This window comes from Bos javanicus, chromosome 26, assembly GCF_032452875.1.
Source record: "Bos javanicus breed banteng chromosome 26, ARS-OSU_banteng_1.0, whole genome shotgun sequence".
Classification (NCBI taxonomy): domain Eukaryota; kingdom Metazoa; phylum Chordata; class Mammalia; order Artiodactyla; family Bovidae; genus Bos; species Bos javanicus.
This window is the reverse complement of record NC_083893.1, coordinates 49,647,372-49,663,535: the sequence shown is the minus strand read 5'-3', so window position 1 is coordinate 49,663,535 and position 16,164 is coordinate 49,647,372. Positions and strand designations below refer to the sequence as shown.

General features: G+C 53.7%; 1 protein-coding gene across 1 annotated transcript in view; it reads left to right on the top strand.

Annotated features, from left to right (window-relative positions):
- The first annotated feature begins 13,167 nt into the window (after nt 1-13,167).
- TCERG1L (transcription elongation regulator 1 like) overlaps nt 13,168-16,164 on the top strand; it is a 196,235-nt gene continuing 193,238 nt past the window's right edge. Inside the window, exons 1-2 of the mRNA XM_061403870.1 lie at nt 13,168-13,515; nt 15,575-15,721. Coding sequence (XP_061259854.1) covers nt 13,168-13,515; nt 15,575-15,721 — 495 coding nt within the window. The remainder of the gene's footprint in view (nt 13,516-15,574; nt 15,722-16,164) is intronic.

The following is a 16,164-nucleotide window of genomic DNA, read 5'->3' as shown; positions in this document are numbered from 1 at the left end:
TATGGTCTATCCAATTTAAAAGTTTTTTTAAGATATATATCTCAAGAAAGTTATACAATTTTAGCCATAAAGAAACTATACATTTTTTGCTGGATTACTCTTGGGAACCTCATCATTTTTGTTTCTATTTTAAATATTACATATTTCCAAATTATATGTTCCACTTGCATGTATTATGAAAATGCAAATAACTTTTATATATTGATTTTTCAAAACTTGCCAAACTCTATTTTTATTCTTTTAGTATTTGCTCTAGAAAGTCTAACATGCATATTTAACTTAACAAAGTTAAAATTTAATAAGTATCTCTACTTCATCCCAGATTTACATGCTATTCTTGTGCAGCGAGTTGTTCCTAATTTAATTTTCGCTCCACCAAGTACCATCCCGGGATGCAGGTCTGCATCCTGCCCGCACCTGCCCAGCCTCTCTGCTCACGCTTCCTGTGGTCGTCCTTGACCTTCCTCCTGGAATCACGCATGTTCTTTCTCCGGAACCTCATCTTGACTCCCTGTAGTGAGTCTGGAGGAAGCTCTCTCGGTTTGCACCTGTTTCCACAAGTCTTGGTTTTGCACGTTTTGTATTCTGGGTACTGTGTTCCAGATTTATCGAAAAAGGTGAATTTTGTTATCACCTTTTAAATTTTTTCCATACACTTGCTGATTTCTATATTTGTCAAGCTGTTCTATTGGTTACTAAAAGAGGTGTGTTAAATTTTCTCAGTGAGTTTACTAATTTTGTCTACTTAAAAATTCTTCTGTTAAATATTTTTTATATTTTGAGGTTATCTTGTTAGGTACATATACATTCCCAGATGGCTTCAGTGGTAAAAAAACTGCCTGCAAAGCAGGAAACTTGGATTTGATTCCTGGGTTGGGAAGATCCCCTGGAGAACGAATGGCTAACCCCCATCCCCCATTATTCTTGCCTGGGGAATTCTGTGGACAGAGGAGCCTGGCATGCTACAGTCCATGGGGTCCCAAAGAGTCAGACATAACTGAGGGACTAACACTTTATCTTCTTATATCATTACATGCCACTTCTCTGTAATCTGATAATGTTTCTTGTCTTAAATTATATCTTGATATCAGCGTACCAAAACCAGCTTTCTTTTGGCTACTATTTATACACAGGGCTGTCCCTATTGTTGGTGAGACCCTGGGCAAATATTTTATGTGGGGTAGTGCCTATAAGAATAATTTAAATTAAAAATATATTAGGGAAACATGGTCCTCTTGAGGTATCGTGATTTATCCATCAAGATTCAGAATGGACAGAGAGGTAGGTTTATTCTCCAATCAGCATGCATGAAGATGCTTGGTCCTTGGGACACACCGTCTCTTTCTGCTCAGGTGCAGGAGTCTTATTTCTGTGACTTATTGCCAAGTGCACCATCCCTGGCCAATTCCTCATCTCTCAAAAGGAGGGAAAGGTGGCAATGCTGTTGTGCCTTGCAGTACGTGGCCCTCGGGACCTGTGTGTCTGGACCAGCCCGGGCCTCTGTATTCTGCCCTCTGCACCATCACTCCAGAAACTGCTCCATCCATCCTGGTGCCATGAACACTGGCTTCCACGAGCCCCTCAGAGTTTGTCCCTGGGCTTCCTCGATGGTGACCACACACACTGGTCTCCTCCCGAGCACACAGGGGACCTGCTGGGGCCTGCCACAAGTCCAGAAACTGGGGACTTGTCACTTCCGTACATTCTGGAAAAGGTTTGGCAATCATCTCTGAGTATCGTCTCTCCTCTTTTCTTTTTTCCTTTCTTCACCTCCTGGAACTCTTCCTGGACGCACATTAGCCATTTTGTTTTCCTCTTCCTGGTTCTTCCCACTTTTACCTCGGCCGGTGACTCCCCCCGTGGTGTTTCTGGGTGATGCTTCCTCTATCTCATTCATTTATCTCTTCAGCTCTGTCTAATCTGCTTTTCAATCCACAAATTGTGTTTTAAACCTCAAACACTGTGTTTTTCCTTCTCTAAAAGGTTTATTAAATCAACTTACAAATTCATCTACTTGCCTTTTATAATCTCTTACTTTTTTAGAGGAATTTTAGTACACTGCTTTAAAATATTTTTAAAAACATACACTGAAATATTTAAATGTCAACCACACCTATTTCATACTCCATGTCCTGTAATTCTAACACTCTCCTTCTTTTGGGGTGGGATGCTTCTATTTTAATCTTTTTTCTGCAGACCTCCGTCCCTCTTTCCTCCTGTATGTCTTGCTTGGCAATGGCCCTTTCAGTCTTCTTCTATGTCGTGTCTCTGGGCCTTTACTATGTCTTCTTCAAGAGGGTTTGTGTTCCTTACTGCCTGGGGCCACCTCCCATCAGGGACCACTTTGACTATGTTTTCCCCATGTAGGACAGTTGGTGGTTATAAATTACCCAAAGATGCATTCCCCACCAGCCAGCTGGAGTCCGTTGCTTGGCCAGCAGGTTTCTGACCATCTCCTTTGCAGGAGAGTCCTCCTGGTTCCCAGCCCTGCCTGGCGTCTCGGGCAGTCTGCTCTCCCTGGCAGCAGCACAAGAAGGCAGAAGCCTTGGCTCCGTGGACGGCAAGTGTGTAGCTCAGGTGGTGCCTTCAGTTTCATCGTGTTTCTAGCAATCCCTCTACCTTTCATTTATTCCCGAATCAGCCCTGTTGTTTCTTTGTTTTTTGTTTTAAGCTATAATCATGTGCTCGTGCTACTGCTAAGTCACTCAGTCGTGTCCGACTCTTTGCGACCCCGTGGACTGTAGCCCGCCAGGCTCCTCTGTCCTTGGGCTTCTCCAGGTAAGAGTACTGGAGTGGATTGCGTGCCCTCCTCCAGGGGATCTTCCCCACCCAGGGATTGAACTTGCGTCTCTTATGTCTCCTCTATTGGCAGGTGGGTTCTTTACCACTAGAGCCACCTGGGAAGGCCCGTACTTTTGTCTAAATGTTTCGTCCTAGAAACCGTGTTGAAAACACAAGTCATTTGACCAGTGTGTGGAAGAGTGCCCGTCTGTTATGTTCCTGCTTCCATGAACACCATGCACGCTGTCTAGAGCCAGAGACTCTTTGGGCAGAGGGCAGGGGGTGTCCTCATGGCTGTGGACCCCCTGGAGTGCTCTGGGTCCTCCCCACCCCCAGGGGGTCTCCGGCACACCCTGGGGCACCTGAAGCTGCTCCACCTGAAGCAGGAGGACAAGGGGGGGGCGGGGGTGGCCTTGGACAGGCCCTGAGGGCCAAGGACCCAGGGGTGCCTTCCAGCGCCAGGTGGAGAAGTGGGACCAGAGCTAGGGCTTGGAGGAAGACTGTGTGGGAGGAGAAACAGGGAAAGGGCGGGGAGGGGCTTTGACAGGCAGAGAGGCAGCTGGCGTCCTGGGGAGCAGGCCGCCCGGGCTCAGATCTGCTCCTAGTCTCAGACCCTGGCGCTGGGCTGGCCTGTACCCCCAGTCAGGCTAGTACCCTCGATGGTCAGAGGAGCCCCACACCGAGGCACCACACGACTGCACTGTTACGACCTGAGAAGGCGATGAGACCCCGTGTGGCCCCACACCCCGGCGGTACACGACTGCTCTATCAGAACCAGAGGAGGCGATGCTGCTGCAGGGCTGAGGGCGCTTCTGCCTGAAGGCTGGTGGACCCGACTTGCTCCAGAAGCTGGGTCTGAGTTGCGCCGCTGGTGCTCGGCAGGGTCACAGTGCTGGCCCAGGGAGATGCCGCTCAGCTCTTCCCAGCCCTACCCATGCAGGCTCCACTTCAGGGGGAATACTGACTTTCACAGATTCAGATGGAGAAAGAGAGAGCGGGAGCGGGGAGGGAGCATGGGAGAAGGGGCGCCGCACTCAGAACCACGCAACGGGCTGGACCTGCGGGGCGGGGCACAGCAGGCTCAGGGTGGATCCGGGTCCCGCAGGGCAGGACTTTTCGGGGTGGCAGCCCTGTGGGCACCCTCTCTCCTCCCCAAACCGGTTTGGCCCTCTGTAATTCATCTGGGTCTTGCTGATAGGACAAAGAGCCTGGGGTGTCCAGGGACCAGGAAGCCAGGCCCGCTGGAGGGCCCTCGGGCGCCCGGGGCAGCAGGGGGCGGTGTCCCCAGTGGAAACACGGTTCCTGGGCTCCTGCAGCCCTGCCGCTGCCCATGTGAGGTAGGGTCTCCTCTCACTGGAGCCGAGGTGGCAGCAGTGTCCAGACGGAGCTGGGCTCCCCAGCCTGGGCTTGCTTCTGGAGCAGATGAGCCTGCACCTGGTGTGGCGGACGGCACTCTCTCCGGAAACAGCTTTGGGGCCGGGGTGTTTGCTCTGGCCCTCCCTCAGGGTTGTTTTGTCTTAGCTCATGACCTTTGCCTTTTTCTCTGCCAAGTGAGGTGCCGCTTCTGAGGCATCTGAGGCTGCAGAGGGGTGGCCACGGCTGGCCGGCCTGGCACCTGGTCCAAGGGCCCCAGGCAGTGGGTGGGCCTTCCAGAGTTCAGGGGCCCAGAGCAGGGCGAGGTCTTGACCCAGTTTTGCTGGCTGGGAGTGCAGGGAGGCTGCTGTCCAATCAGCAAGTCACAGCAGGGAGGCCCCTCGACAGTGCAAACTCCTTGGGCTCTGGCACATTTTGATTTTGGAATGGAATTCAGAAACTTTTGCACACGAATGCAGAAAACATATGTGCCTCCCTAAGTCACAGGTTGAGAGCCAACCCCCAGTGTACTGGTGCCTGGAGGCGGGGCCTCTGGGAGATGAACGGATGATATGCTTGTGGAAATGGAGCCCTAGGAGTGATCAGTGTCCTTTGCAGAGCCGCAGGGACCTTGCTCTCCTTCTGCCCTTGGCTGAGAGCGCACAGCGAGAAGACGGCCGTCTGCCGGCCGGGAAGCCCTTCCCCACCAGGTGCGGGATCTACCCATGTCTCCGTCTTGGCTTCACCAGCCTCCTGAACTTTGGCAAGTAAAGGCTTGTTGTGCAAGCCGCGAACCTCTGACAGTCTGTCGCCCAGCTGACGGACTGTGACGTCTTTTCTCTCCTTGAGCTGCTGTGTTCCAGACAGTGGGGACACAGGCCTGACCAGGGGCTGAGGTCAGGGACGTGCTGTGGGACAAACAGCGAACTTGGGACACGTGTGCCTTATCTGCCTCCATCAGCCTCGGTGACATCCTACTCAGTGGGTTCTGCTGGCAAATGTCCCCAGAGGGTCTCCCCCACTTTGCCTCCATCAGATACATCCTATGTGACCTACCTCTGGTTGCCACCGGGGGATACTGAGCCTAGGAAGGTGGGTGGACTTGTCCAGAATCACGTGGCCACTCAGGATACACGGGCTCAGACTGAGCTCAGAGACCTCACACTGTGTGAAATGCTGACTTGATTCAAGCCCCTCTCACCTGTGGACATCTGAGGTCCAAGGATGTCAGGGAGTTGGCCAGAAGTGCCAGGTGGTGGAGCAGAGAGGAGCCTTGTGAGCTGGCGTGGGGCCCCTGCCCCCAGCACTTACAGACATCCCACGGCGTGGCTGAGGGCAGGCTACCGGCTGCCACTTTGCCGAGCCAGCCCACCCGCCCTGTCTGGTCTCCTGCTCACTCCAGGAAGCTCGCAGAGCAGGTTGCTGAGCAGCACAATGGCCCAGCTGTTCTTCCCCCAGTGTCCCCGCAGAAGCTTCACTCCTGGGACACCCGGGTTTCATGGAGGCACCTCTATCTCACTACTTAGCTCCTTAAATAATCAAAACTCCTGCCCTGTCTGATTCTGAACAGAGAAAAAGGTCAGAAGTTGGACGCCCCAGAGACTGGTCCCAGAGCAAGTCTATTTCACTCTATTTATTAATAAGTTGGAAGAGTCAGAGAAAAGGTTAAGTGGCAGAATTTGCTGAATTCACAGAATTATTTAAGTTAACAGTTCAGGGAAGAAAAAACACAGACCATCTTCTGTGAACTTTTTTTTTCCCTTACCCTAAGAATATTTTATCAAGGTGAGAATTACAGAGAGCATTTAAACATCTCCTCCTTTTTTCCTGTTGGGATACAACTCACTGTTGAGGTCAGAGAATCGGGGTTTGAAGGATGATGACCACTGTGTTCAGACTGTCACCTCTCTGGAAGACCAGCTGCTTGGTGAAATCAAAGACTTTGGAGAACAGCTGTTTGACACCCTGCCAACGGGAAGGGAAGTGGGGTCAAGGCATGTATGAGGTCAAGGCCGGACGTGTCATCCTGGCCTGAGCCCTGGTCTGTGAAGGACCCCATGTCCACCCCTCTCAGCACTCTGAGCCCTGGCACTCAGCTCCCGCCGCAGCCTGCGTCAGGAGGTGCTTGGCCCGCTGGCGGCTGGCCTAGTGAGCCTGTGTGGGGGGCTTGGCACCCGGGCACCAGGGTCGCTGCTCACAGATGGGGAAGGGCATCGTGATGCTCGGCATTCTGGCCAGCTCTGCTGCTGGGAACACCGTGGAGGGTCCTCCACCCAGGAATCTTGCTCTTTTGGAGCCTCTAGGGAAACAGTCCTGGCTGTGTGCTGGACGCAGGCCCATGCTGTGGACTCAGTGCTCGTTTGCCCCTGGCTGGAACTGCCAAGCAAAGCCTTGCACCGAAGAGGCCGATTAGCTTGTGGAGGGAAGTGAATGCTTTCCAGACGCTAATTGCTGGGGCCTCTCACCTGCCCTGGCCCAGGCCAGTCCAGCGGGGCTTCCCTGACCTCCCATCACCTGGTGCTCTGGACAATGCCCCCAAACAGTTAGACTGCATTAGGAACGCTCTTGATAATCTATATTCTTCCCCAGTTCCCACCAAGCTGCTTCTCCTCCTGAACTACTCCCAATTAGCCGGGCTGCTGTAACACGTCTTCCACTCCTGGCCCCTCTTACGAGCCAGCGTGAGGCCCGGCCACTGTGTCATTAAGCTGAAGGACGGCCAGGGCGCTCCCCATGGGGACACGGGTGATGGGACTTCCCTCATTAAGAAAGCCGGGGACGAGCGCTCAGTGTCGGGCAGGTTGGAGCGGGGTTAACACGCTGGCTTCGTCTGAGGTGGGGTCGGCAAGCTTTGACGGAACAAAATGCAACTATACCCAAGCACAAACGTGTGTGCCCAAAGAGGAAGTCTGGGCGTTTTCTGACTGGCGAAAGGCCCACTTAGCACGTGTTAAGACGGCTTCCTAGTCGTCCGGCCTGTAGAGAAAACGTGAAGGATTTCGAGTCCCCAGACCTTGTAAATCACACCAGGCGATGTGAGTGCCGAGAAGCTGATGCAACGTGTGGCCTGTGAGACGGCACCTCGCCAACTGCCATCGGCCCCTCCTTTCTAAGTGTCCATAAGACATATTCTGATAGGGTGAAAGCCCCCGCCCGCAGCGGAGGTCAGCAGACTGCCGCGGACAGGAAAGGGCACAAGAAGGGGCCGGGGGGGCGGGGCAGCAGGACCCCCACCGCCCCTGGGAGCCTGTGAGCACCCAGCTGGTCCCTCGGTCTCTGGCTGCCATCCCTTCTCGGGTGCACCCGGGGCTAAGGAGAAGCAAGGCGGGGCTGGGGCGGGGGCTGGGGCGGGGCCTCGGGGAGGATGCTGGGCCGGGGGGGGCAGGGGGTGGGCCTCAGGCAGGATGCTGGGCCTAAGGGGGGTGGGCCCTCGGGAAGGACGCTGGCCTGGGGGGGGGCTGGGCCTCAGGCAGGATGCTGGGCCTAAGGGGGGTGGGCCCTCGGGAAGGACGCTGGGCCTGGCTGGGGTGGGGCCTCGGGGAGGATGCTGGGCCGGGGGCGGGGCCTCAGGGAGGATGCTGAGACGTGGGGGGTGGGGGGTGGGCCTCAGGCAGGATGCTGGGCCAAAGGGGGGCGGGGCCTCGGGGAGGATGCTGGGCCCGCCCCCTTGCCCCCGTTGGCTCTCCGGCCGGGCACCTAGGATGAGCAGGGGTCACGTGTTGTTGTGGCTGCCTGTTTGGTGCTGTCATGTTGGCACCACCCCTTGGACTCTAAGCTTCGCGGGGGCCATCTCTCTTCCTCACGGTCAATCTCTAGAGCCCAGGGCCCAGGCTGCCGTGGCCTGGGTCCCAGGAAGTCGCCTCTCTGGCTGGACACCTCCCGGGGCCTGGCTGGCCCCTCGCCTCTCCACTCCTCCTGGCTGAGCGCCCTCAGGCAGGACCCGGCTGCGTGATTGTCGGTTGGACGGAACAGGTCACATCGCTGACCTGTCTTTGCACCTGCTGGGGGCTCAGCAGTGACTTGGGCTGGACTTCACTCTAGCATGAGGAATCCTCTGGTCTAGTCCCTGGACGCTGGGAGCTTCTTACTAGGTATGGTGGAGGAAGGGGAGGACAGCGCTTGGCTCCTGCTGTCCAGGCCCCACTGAGCTGACTGGGGATCAGTGTGGACTTCAGAATGGCTGCAGAAGGTAGCAGCTGAGGGTACGGGGGAGCGGCAGGGGGCAGGGTCTGCCTTGTCCTGGGCATCCTGGGAGTAAAATCTCAAATATCCACTGGGGAGGTGACTGATTTCAAGGGCTCATGTGCCCCACACCGCATCTATGCACCCCAGTCTTTGGGTAGGAAGTTAGGTGGGTAGATGGGCAGTTCTTTATAACTACAAAATGGACAGGCCGCTGAGTGGGGTGCACTGCTGACCCACCCCTGTCGGGCAGACTCCCCTCCACTCTTGCTCGTCCTCCACCGGCTGTCTGCTCTGCTGTGGATAACGGGGTTCCTCTAGGGATTTCCAACAATGTGGGGAACACTTCATGCTGCAATGCTGAGTGAAAAATAAGGTTTGAATTATTTGTTATAAGATGCAATTTGACATAAAATGTAATAAGATGCACTGTGTATAATGGACATGATTACGATAGAGATGAGTAGAAAAAAACACACTGCGGAGGGAGGTCAACAAAAGGTTCATTTTCCTTTTTCCCCATGTGGGTTTGATTCATGATGCTTTTCCGTATTTTCCAGATAGTCTGCAGTACCACATTTATAATAAAAAGCAGTGATAAAACCCTTTAACAAGCAAGCACACTCAGGCCCGTCCAGGTGGCTCTGCGCCCCCGCCTGCCTTTGGTCTTCCTCTGTGTTTCCCAGAGAGCACCATCTCCATCTCTGGCCCCTGGCGGCGGCCTCTCCTACTCTGTGCTCGCCTGGGGTGACCCCATCCACACATCCTGTCTCAGAGGCCGAAGACAGCCGCCCCTCTCCACTCTTCTGCTAACTCAAGTTCTGTGTCTCCAGCCAAGGCTTTGTTCCTGACCCCAGACTGGAGCTTACAATCACAACAGATCCCAGGTGGATCTTTCCAGGTAGAATGATTTATCTTCAAGTTTTAAAAAATCTTTCTCTAGGTAAAATATAATAGACCTCCCCCCACTCCTCGCAAAAGAGAGAGAGACAGAAATATGAAGGTGCTTTCTCCAGGCCTGCAGAGTTAAAACTAATGCTCAGGGGGAAGGGGTGGAGGGGAGGTGGAGAACTGAGCTGTCACCTTGGCGCACCCTGCCCCACCCCCTGCTCCCACTGCAGGTGTGAGCCTCCCAAGCCGTCCTGCCCAGAGCAGCCTTTCCTCTTGGGTGCTCGTCCCGGGAAAAGATGCTCGAGTCAGACTCCTGAGTCGAGCAGAAGGTAGGAAAAGTACTCTTCCACCAGCCCCTTCTCCCCCGCACTAAGCCAGGTATCAAACCACCAATCGTCCTGAAGATGCCAGCCCCTGAGATGGTGGCTCGCGTCCGTGGCTTCCATCCCGGGCCTCGTCACATCACAGCTGACGAGCCTTCAGCAGGGAAGGACCTGGCAGGATCAGCATTTGTTTTGGAAAGACGTTCTGGCAGTGTGAGCAGGGGGTGGGGCAGGGTGCTGCAAGGTGACAACTCAGTTCTCCACCCTCCCCTCCACCCCTTCCCCCTGAGGGTTATTTTTAACTCCGCAGGCCTGGAGAAAGCACCTTCATATTTCTGTCTCTCTCTCTTTTGCGAGGAGTCGGGGGAGGTCTATTATATTCTACTTAGAAAAAGATTTTTTAAAAACTTGAAAATAAATCATTCTACAAGCTGCAAAATCTTACTCCACTGATTTCTCCCTAACACTCAACTGTTTTTTTCCCCTGCAAGGTAATAAGCAATTCAGAACTTATTAGCATATGAGGCTAATTCACACGTTTCTCATGGCATGGATCTCCTTTCTTCAGTCTGTCACAGATTAGCTGGAAATTTCTGCTGGTTCTGCCTGAATAATACAGACAGACTGAAGCTTGCTTTTATTGTTTAGGAGAACTTGAGACTAGACTGTGTGTAAAACCCTTTACGAGGAGAATTTCTCAATGATTTTTACAGGGAGAAATAGGGCCTGAGTTTATGGGGTGCTAGCCCAGGGCTGACCCCCTGGGTCACTGACAGGGGTGCACAGGTCTACCTGGCCTCCACCTGAGCACCAGGACTTCACTGGTCGCTCAGACGGTAAAGAATCCACCTGCAATGCAGGAGACCCAGGTTTGATCCCTGGTTTGGGATGATCCCCTTGAGAAGGAAAAGGCTACCCACTACAGTATTCTTGCCTGGAGAATCCCATGGACAGAGGAGGCTGGTGGGCTACAGTCCATGGGGTCACAAAGAGTCAGACACGATGGGACACTAACACTTTCGCTTTTTTCACGTTTACCTGACACGGAGCCTTCGCTCACAGACGGGTGGTGATTTCCGGTCCTGAAGGAGAACAGGGCTCCCTGCTTTACAAGAGTCCTCTTAAATACCCCTTGGAATGAGAGCGTTGGGGGGTGGGGGGGCTTCTCCTGTCCACGAGGGTGTCTGGTTGTTCCTGGGTTGAGTGGGGGTGGTGTAGGGAAAACGTTGAGATGAATGTGATTGAAACAGGAGCCGGAAGTAGGGGATAAGCCCATCTCCTGGCCCCTTGTCATATCAATTAATTAACGAATTCGTGCAAATCGCTCTGCACCCGTGTTGTCCTCTGCTGTGTCCCCAGAACCCAGCACACAGTATGGAGGGAAAGGGGCTCGAGCGCTGTGATAAACGAATACAGTCAAGCCCATGGCAGGAAGCAGCAGAGGAGTTTGGGCTACTTTGAGGTCCTTTGAGTGAACTTACTTGTGATTCCCCAGCTCTTGCTCAGAGCCGAGCAGCTGCCCAAGGCATCCTGTGCTCAAGGCACCAAAAAGCCAGGGAGGGAATAAATATCACCAGTTGACAAAAGCTAACTTTAGCAGAACCACTCCAAAGACAGGGCTGCATGGGAAGGGGTGGCACTGCCCCCAGAGTGCCTGCTGAAGCGCCCCCAGATCACGGCTAAGGCCTGCTTCCCGGAAGCGTGGGGTCTGTGCATGTGCTTTTTTCTTTTGCTGAGAGCAGCACGCAATCTGGGCACTGCCAGCCTCCCAACAGTGGAGAAAAGGTGGATAACTCCTATTCAAACAGGACCCTTCAAGGGGTCCACATTGGCCTGCCCCAAGTCGCCAGGCCCAATTCCTTAGCCGGGCTGTGGCCGCCAAGATCAAGACACCTACCAGGGGTGCGCATGAATTAAAGGCTTACACTGAATAGTAACAGGCTCCTAATCTGCAGAGCTTTCTGATGGTAGGTGAGAAAAAACAAAATCTTGCCAGGCTTTTTGCATCAAAGAAAGAAATCAACTTGCTAATTGAAAAATGGTTCTCAAAAAAAAAAAAAAAAGAAAGAAAAGAAAAATGGTTCTCATGGAGGAAAACATGGAGATGCCAGCTATGTAAATTAGCATATGCCCTGATGGAAAAGAAACCATGCCAGGCCAGGAGGAAATTAAGCAAATTAGGAGAATGAGGAAACCACCCTGGAAGCAAATGGAAAGCACTCTGCGCGGTCAGCTTATCTCAGGAGGGGGGTCTGGGACCCGCCTGGAGGTGAGGACTGCTGGTGTTTGGAGTCTCAGGTGTGCCCGCGGGTGTACCTGGGTGGGTGCATGCGCTCCTGCTCAGGTCAGGGTGGACCCTTCATGCCAGCTCTGAAGAGCACACTTCATAATACCTCCCTCTGCTTCAGGCGGCAGGAAAGCCCTTCACCAAATGCTCCTGAGAAGCACTGGGCTTGCGCTGTGGCTGCGCTGAGGTTTCTCCGGTGCCCTAAGGAGTTCATTAGCACATGGAAGTCTCCATCCAGCTATCTGTGCGAGCTGCCCAGAGCTGGGCTGGGTCTCAGGGCCGGCATCCCAGGGAGAGACCGCGCGGGACTCGGGTCTGCAGCAGGACGGAGGTCAGCAGGGGCGCGCGCCGCCTGGCGGCAACTGCGTGTGACCAGCGCCAAGCCAGGCTCCGCGGTGCAGGCCGAGAGAGGGTCCCCGCAGGAGGGGTGGTGGTCCTTGGCCCCAAGCAGCGCAGGGCTGCACTGCGGAGGCCGCGTGCGGTGGGGAAAGGAGCCGCACAATTCTGGATCCAGTACAGTCCAGGGCCCGCTCACAACGGGCAATCCCAGCGACCACCGGACGTCCTGTGCAAAGGCCCCGAGGCGACCTGCCCGGAGAGCGGCACCTGGGTGCTGAGGCGCGGGGTAGGGGCCATCGGGCGGAGGGCGCGCTGAGGGCCGAGGAAAGTGTTTGGCAGATTCTCCAAAGAGGGAGTGTCATCTACCCGCCCCGGGTGGAAACTGGTGCCCGCTCGGCTTCGGAGGCTGCAGCCAGCGTCCCCTCGGGGCCCTCCGCGGGTGACCCCGATAAAACCAGGCAGAGAGCGGTCCGCGCCAGCGCCCCCAGCCCCGCCCGGCGGCGGGACGTGCCAGGCTCCAGCGCCGCCACCTTGGCCTCCGCTCGCTGCTGCTGGTGGACCCCGGCTCCGGGCCGAGCCGTGCGTGCCTTCCCTGCGTGCGCTCCGTCCGCGAGAGCCGGAGGCCTCCGGTGACCACATCTGAGCCCTGGGCGCGATCCGCGGGATCCCGGCCAGGCGCGCCCTCAGCGCCCCGCGCCCCCGCCCTCTCCCCGCCCCCTATCCCCCTCTCCCGCCGCCGGCCTCGGGGGTTCAGGGGCGCGCGCCGGCCGGAGCCCGGGATCCGGAGACGCTGCGAGCCCGGCCCGGGGCCTGGGGGCGGCGGCGGCGCGGGGCGAACGCGCTCGGAGAGGAGGGCGGCGGGCGGGAGGAGGGGCTCCCCGCGCGGGGCAGGGGCGGAGCGAGCGGCCGCGCCGCGGAACCAAGTGAGTTGGCTCCGGAGCCCGCGCCGCCGCCGGCCAGCACCTCGGGCGCCCGCCGCCCCCGCCGCCGCCGCCCGCGCCGGGATGTAGGATGCTGGTGGGCGCCAGGCTCCAGCGGCGGCGGCGGCAGCTGCAGCACCAGCCCCGCCGGCGGCAGCCTCTCCTCTGGCCGATGAATGCAGACCCGCCGCCGCCGCCGCCGCCCTGGGTTTGGATGGTGCCCGGCTCGGCCGGGCTGCTCCGGCTGGGCGCGGGGGTCGCGCCCCCGCCCGTGCTGCTCGCCTCGGCGCAGCCCCCCGCCGGCCCGCTTCTCCCGGGGCTGCCCGCCTGGCAAGCTCCTGGCGAGCCCCTGTTGCCGCTCCTGCCGCTGCCCTCTGCGCCAGACCACGCCGCCGCCGCCGCCGCCGCCGCGCACCGCTACCCCGTGCTCAACGGGCAGGTAACGCGTCCCCGGCCCCTACCCGGGCTCGGGGTGGCCGGCGTCCCCCTGCCCCTGGGCGCCGCCCTTGCCCCCACTCCGGCGGCCCCGGCCCCTTGGCGCGCACTCCCTCCTCCCGCAGTGGTCCTCGGGCCCCCAGCTCATCAGGGCGCAGCCTGGCAGCCATGCATGGACAACAAAGTTCACGCTCCGACGTCCCGTTCCGCCTCTGGCAGCTTTTGCAAGTCTTTCTCCCCGGTCTCTCGCTGGGCAGTTTGGAGACCCGCGCCTCAAAACCAGAGTCGGGACTGCCCGCCCCAACTTTGGCCCCTGCCGGGGTCGCTGTCCAAAGCGCGGTGCTGAAGTCGGCGCCTCGAAAGCCCAGCGCTGCCTCTGCGGACTGTGGCCGACTTAGCGGATAGAAGTTAATACTTTTACAGCCTCTGCCAGCCTTGAAAACCAAGCTGGGAATCAATAGCTATTTCTGATTCTGATCTAGTGTTTTTTTTTTTTTTCCATTTGAAAGTAGACTCAGGACAATGCTTAAGAAAATTCAAACCAGTGGAAGCCTGCAGGAAAACCCTGGCTTTAATACTGAGAAATGCTACTGGGTGATTTCCACTCCCACCCTAGCCTGCCCAAGTCCACTAGATTAGCTATTGTCATATTGCACTTTAGAGGAGTTTGGCGTTGCAAACCTGGAATTAAAAAGAGAAAGTGACTGTACCTTTGATTAATGGTGCAACGGACTAGGACAAGCTGGTTTTGGCAAGATCCATTGTGTGCTAACTATGCAGATGGATTTAAATCAGGGAATAATGTGTATTTTATTCCATTGATTATCATCCATAGCATATTCAAATGAGTGGATGACAGAATACACAACATCATTAATTTAATTCCAACATTCTATTGTAAGCTTTTCTAAAAGATGTGGTTAACTCTTCCTAAATTGGTCTTTGGATATAATGATACATCACATATGTGGTAATGGATATGGTGTTTTGACGTGTGATGCAGTCATGTTCATGTTGTATATATATATATTTTAATAAGCATTGGTAGTTTTTCCTTTTCTTTCTTTCTTTTTTCCTTTTTTCTTTTTTTTTTTTTTGCTATTTTGAAGGGGTTGTGATATCCCAGTACTACCACTAGAGGTATATAATGTCAAGGAACTACAATTTTTTTTTCCTGTATAGAAAACTGCATTTTTTTTCTTGTGTAAATTTAAAACACAAAACCTCTCCCAAACAATATTAATCTTTAAAATATTGTGTGCTGCATATTTTCTGTTAAAAACAGTATTTATCTTAGAAGAACATTTTCACATAACAGGAAATTCAAAAATGGTTTTATGATTTTAAAACAAATGCATATTGAAGCATTCCATATCATTGAACAATGAACCTATTCTCCACTGATAACGATTCAGTTAAGTAAATTAGAGAGACTTTCTCCTAAACCGTCTGTCCCCTTTCGACGTTTGCTGCCTTATTCTGTGCCTCGGGACTTTGAGTTACGTGATGATCTCACTCACATTTTCTTTGCCTTGGAATCTATTTGCATTTGTGGACCTTGGAAAACTTTGAATCTTAACCTCTTATTTTGAAAATATTGCCAGTCCCTGCTTTTAAGGTGATGGGTATAACTAATATGAGATGTTGTATGGAAAAGAATATAATAAAATATAGCTCTCTGCTTGCTTATGAAGAAAATTCAAGAATTATAAAAGGCATACCCAGCATGTCCCCTTTCCACTGTGGTTTGTCTTGTTCTCAGGGCAGAAATTCATTTCTTACCATGCTCTTGTGGTTTTGTGCTTTAGAAGTTCTTTCCTAATGTTAAAGGATGCGGTGTTGTCAATGCATTGTGATGATTCAGATACAGAAACTTTTATAAATTTTTAGAATTTTTGAATATTTGTGGGGTTTGGGGACTGGAAAGAGGAAATTTTTCTCATAACCAAACACATGCATTTTAAAATTCCCTTTTAAAGCAGCTACCCCAGCATCTTTTGGTACGAAGTAGAGTCGACTGATACAGGCTAATGAGCATGCCCTTCTCTTTCCTTGGGTTCCAGTGGCTGTTTGGTGGTCATTCCCCATCGATTGGACTTTCCCCCTCTTCCTCTGTGGAACTGGTGCCCATTTTCCCACATGTCTGCACATCTGCTCTTCCACTTCCTGTTGGGAAAAGCTGGATAGACAAAAGGATCCCTAACTGTAAGGTAAAAATTCAGTTGGTTTGATTGGACAGATGGGCTACTTGTTACTAAGTTGTTGGGTATTCCTACGACAAAAACTATGGTATATTTCTAGTTTCTTATTGCAGTAGATCCACCATTAGCTCTAGAGAGAAACCTTTTCAGAATAAGACTGGCCTGTTCAAAAGCACCAGTAGATGGTGATGGTGGGGGATTTTGTTTTAGCTTAAAATATTTGGATTCCACGGAAAAACAGAAAAGTTCTACTTCTGAATCAGAATCTACCTTTTGAATTTTTCGGTTTTTAAATTTGTACCCATTGATCAGAATCTAGCCTTAAACATTATATAACTCGAAAATACATTTGAAAAGCATTTTCCTTGCCACTACCGCTTTGAGTGCTCATCTTTCTCATGGTTTATCCTGACTTTTGAATTCACATATACTGGCCACACTTTGTTTACTTG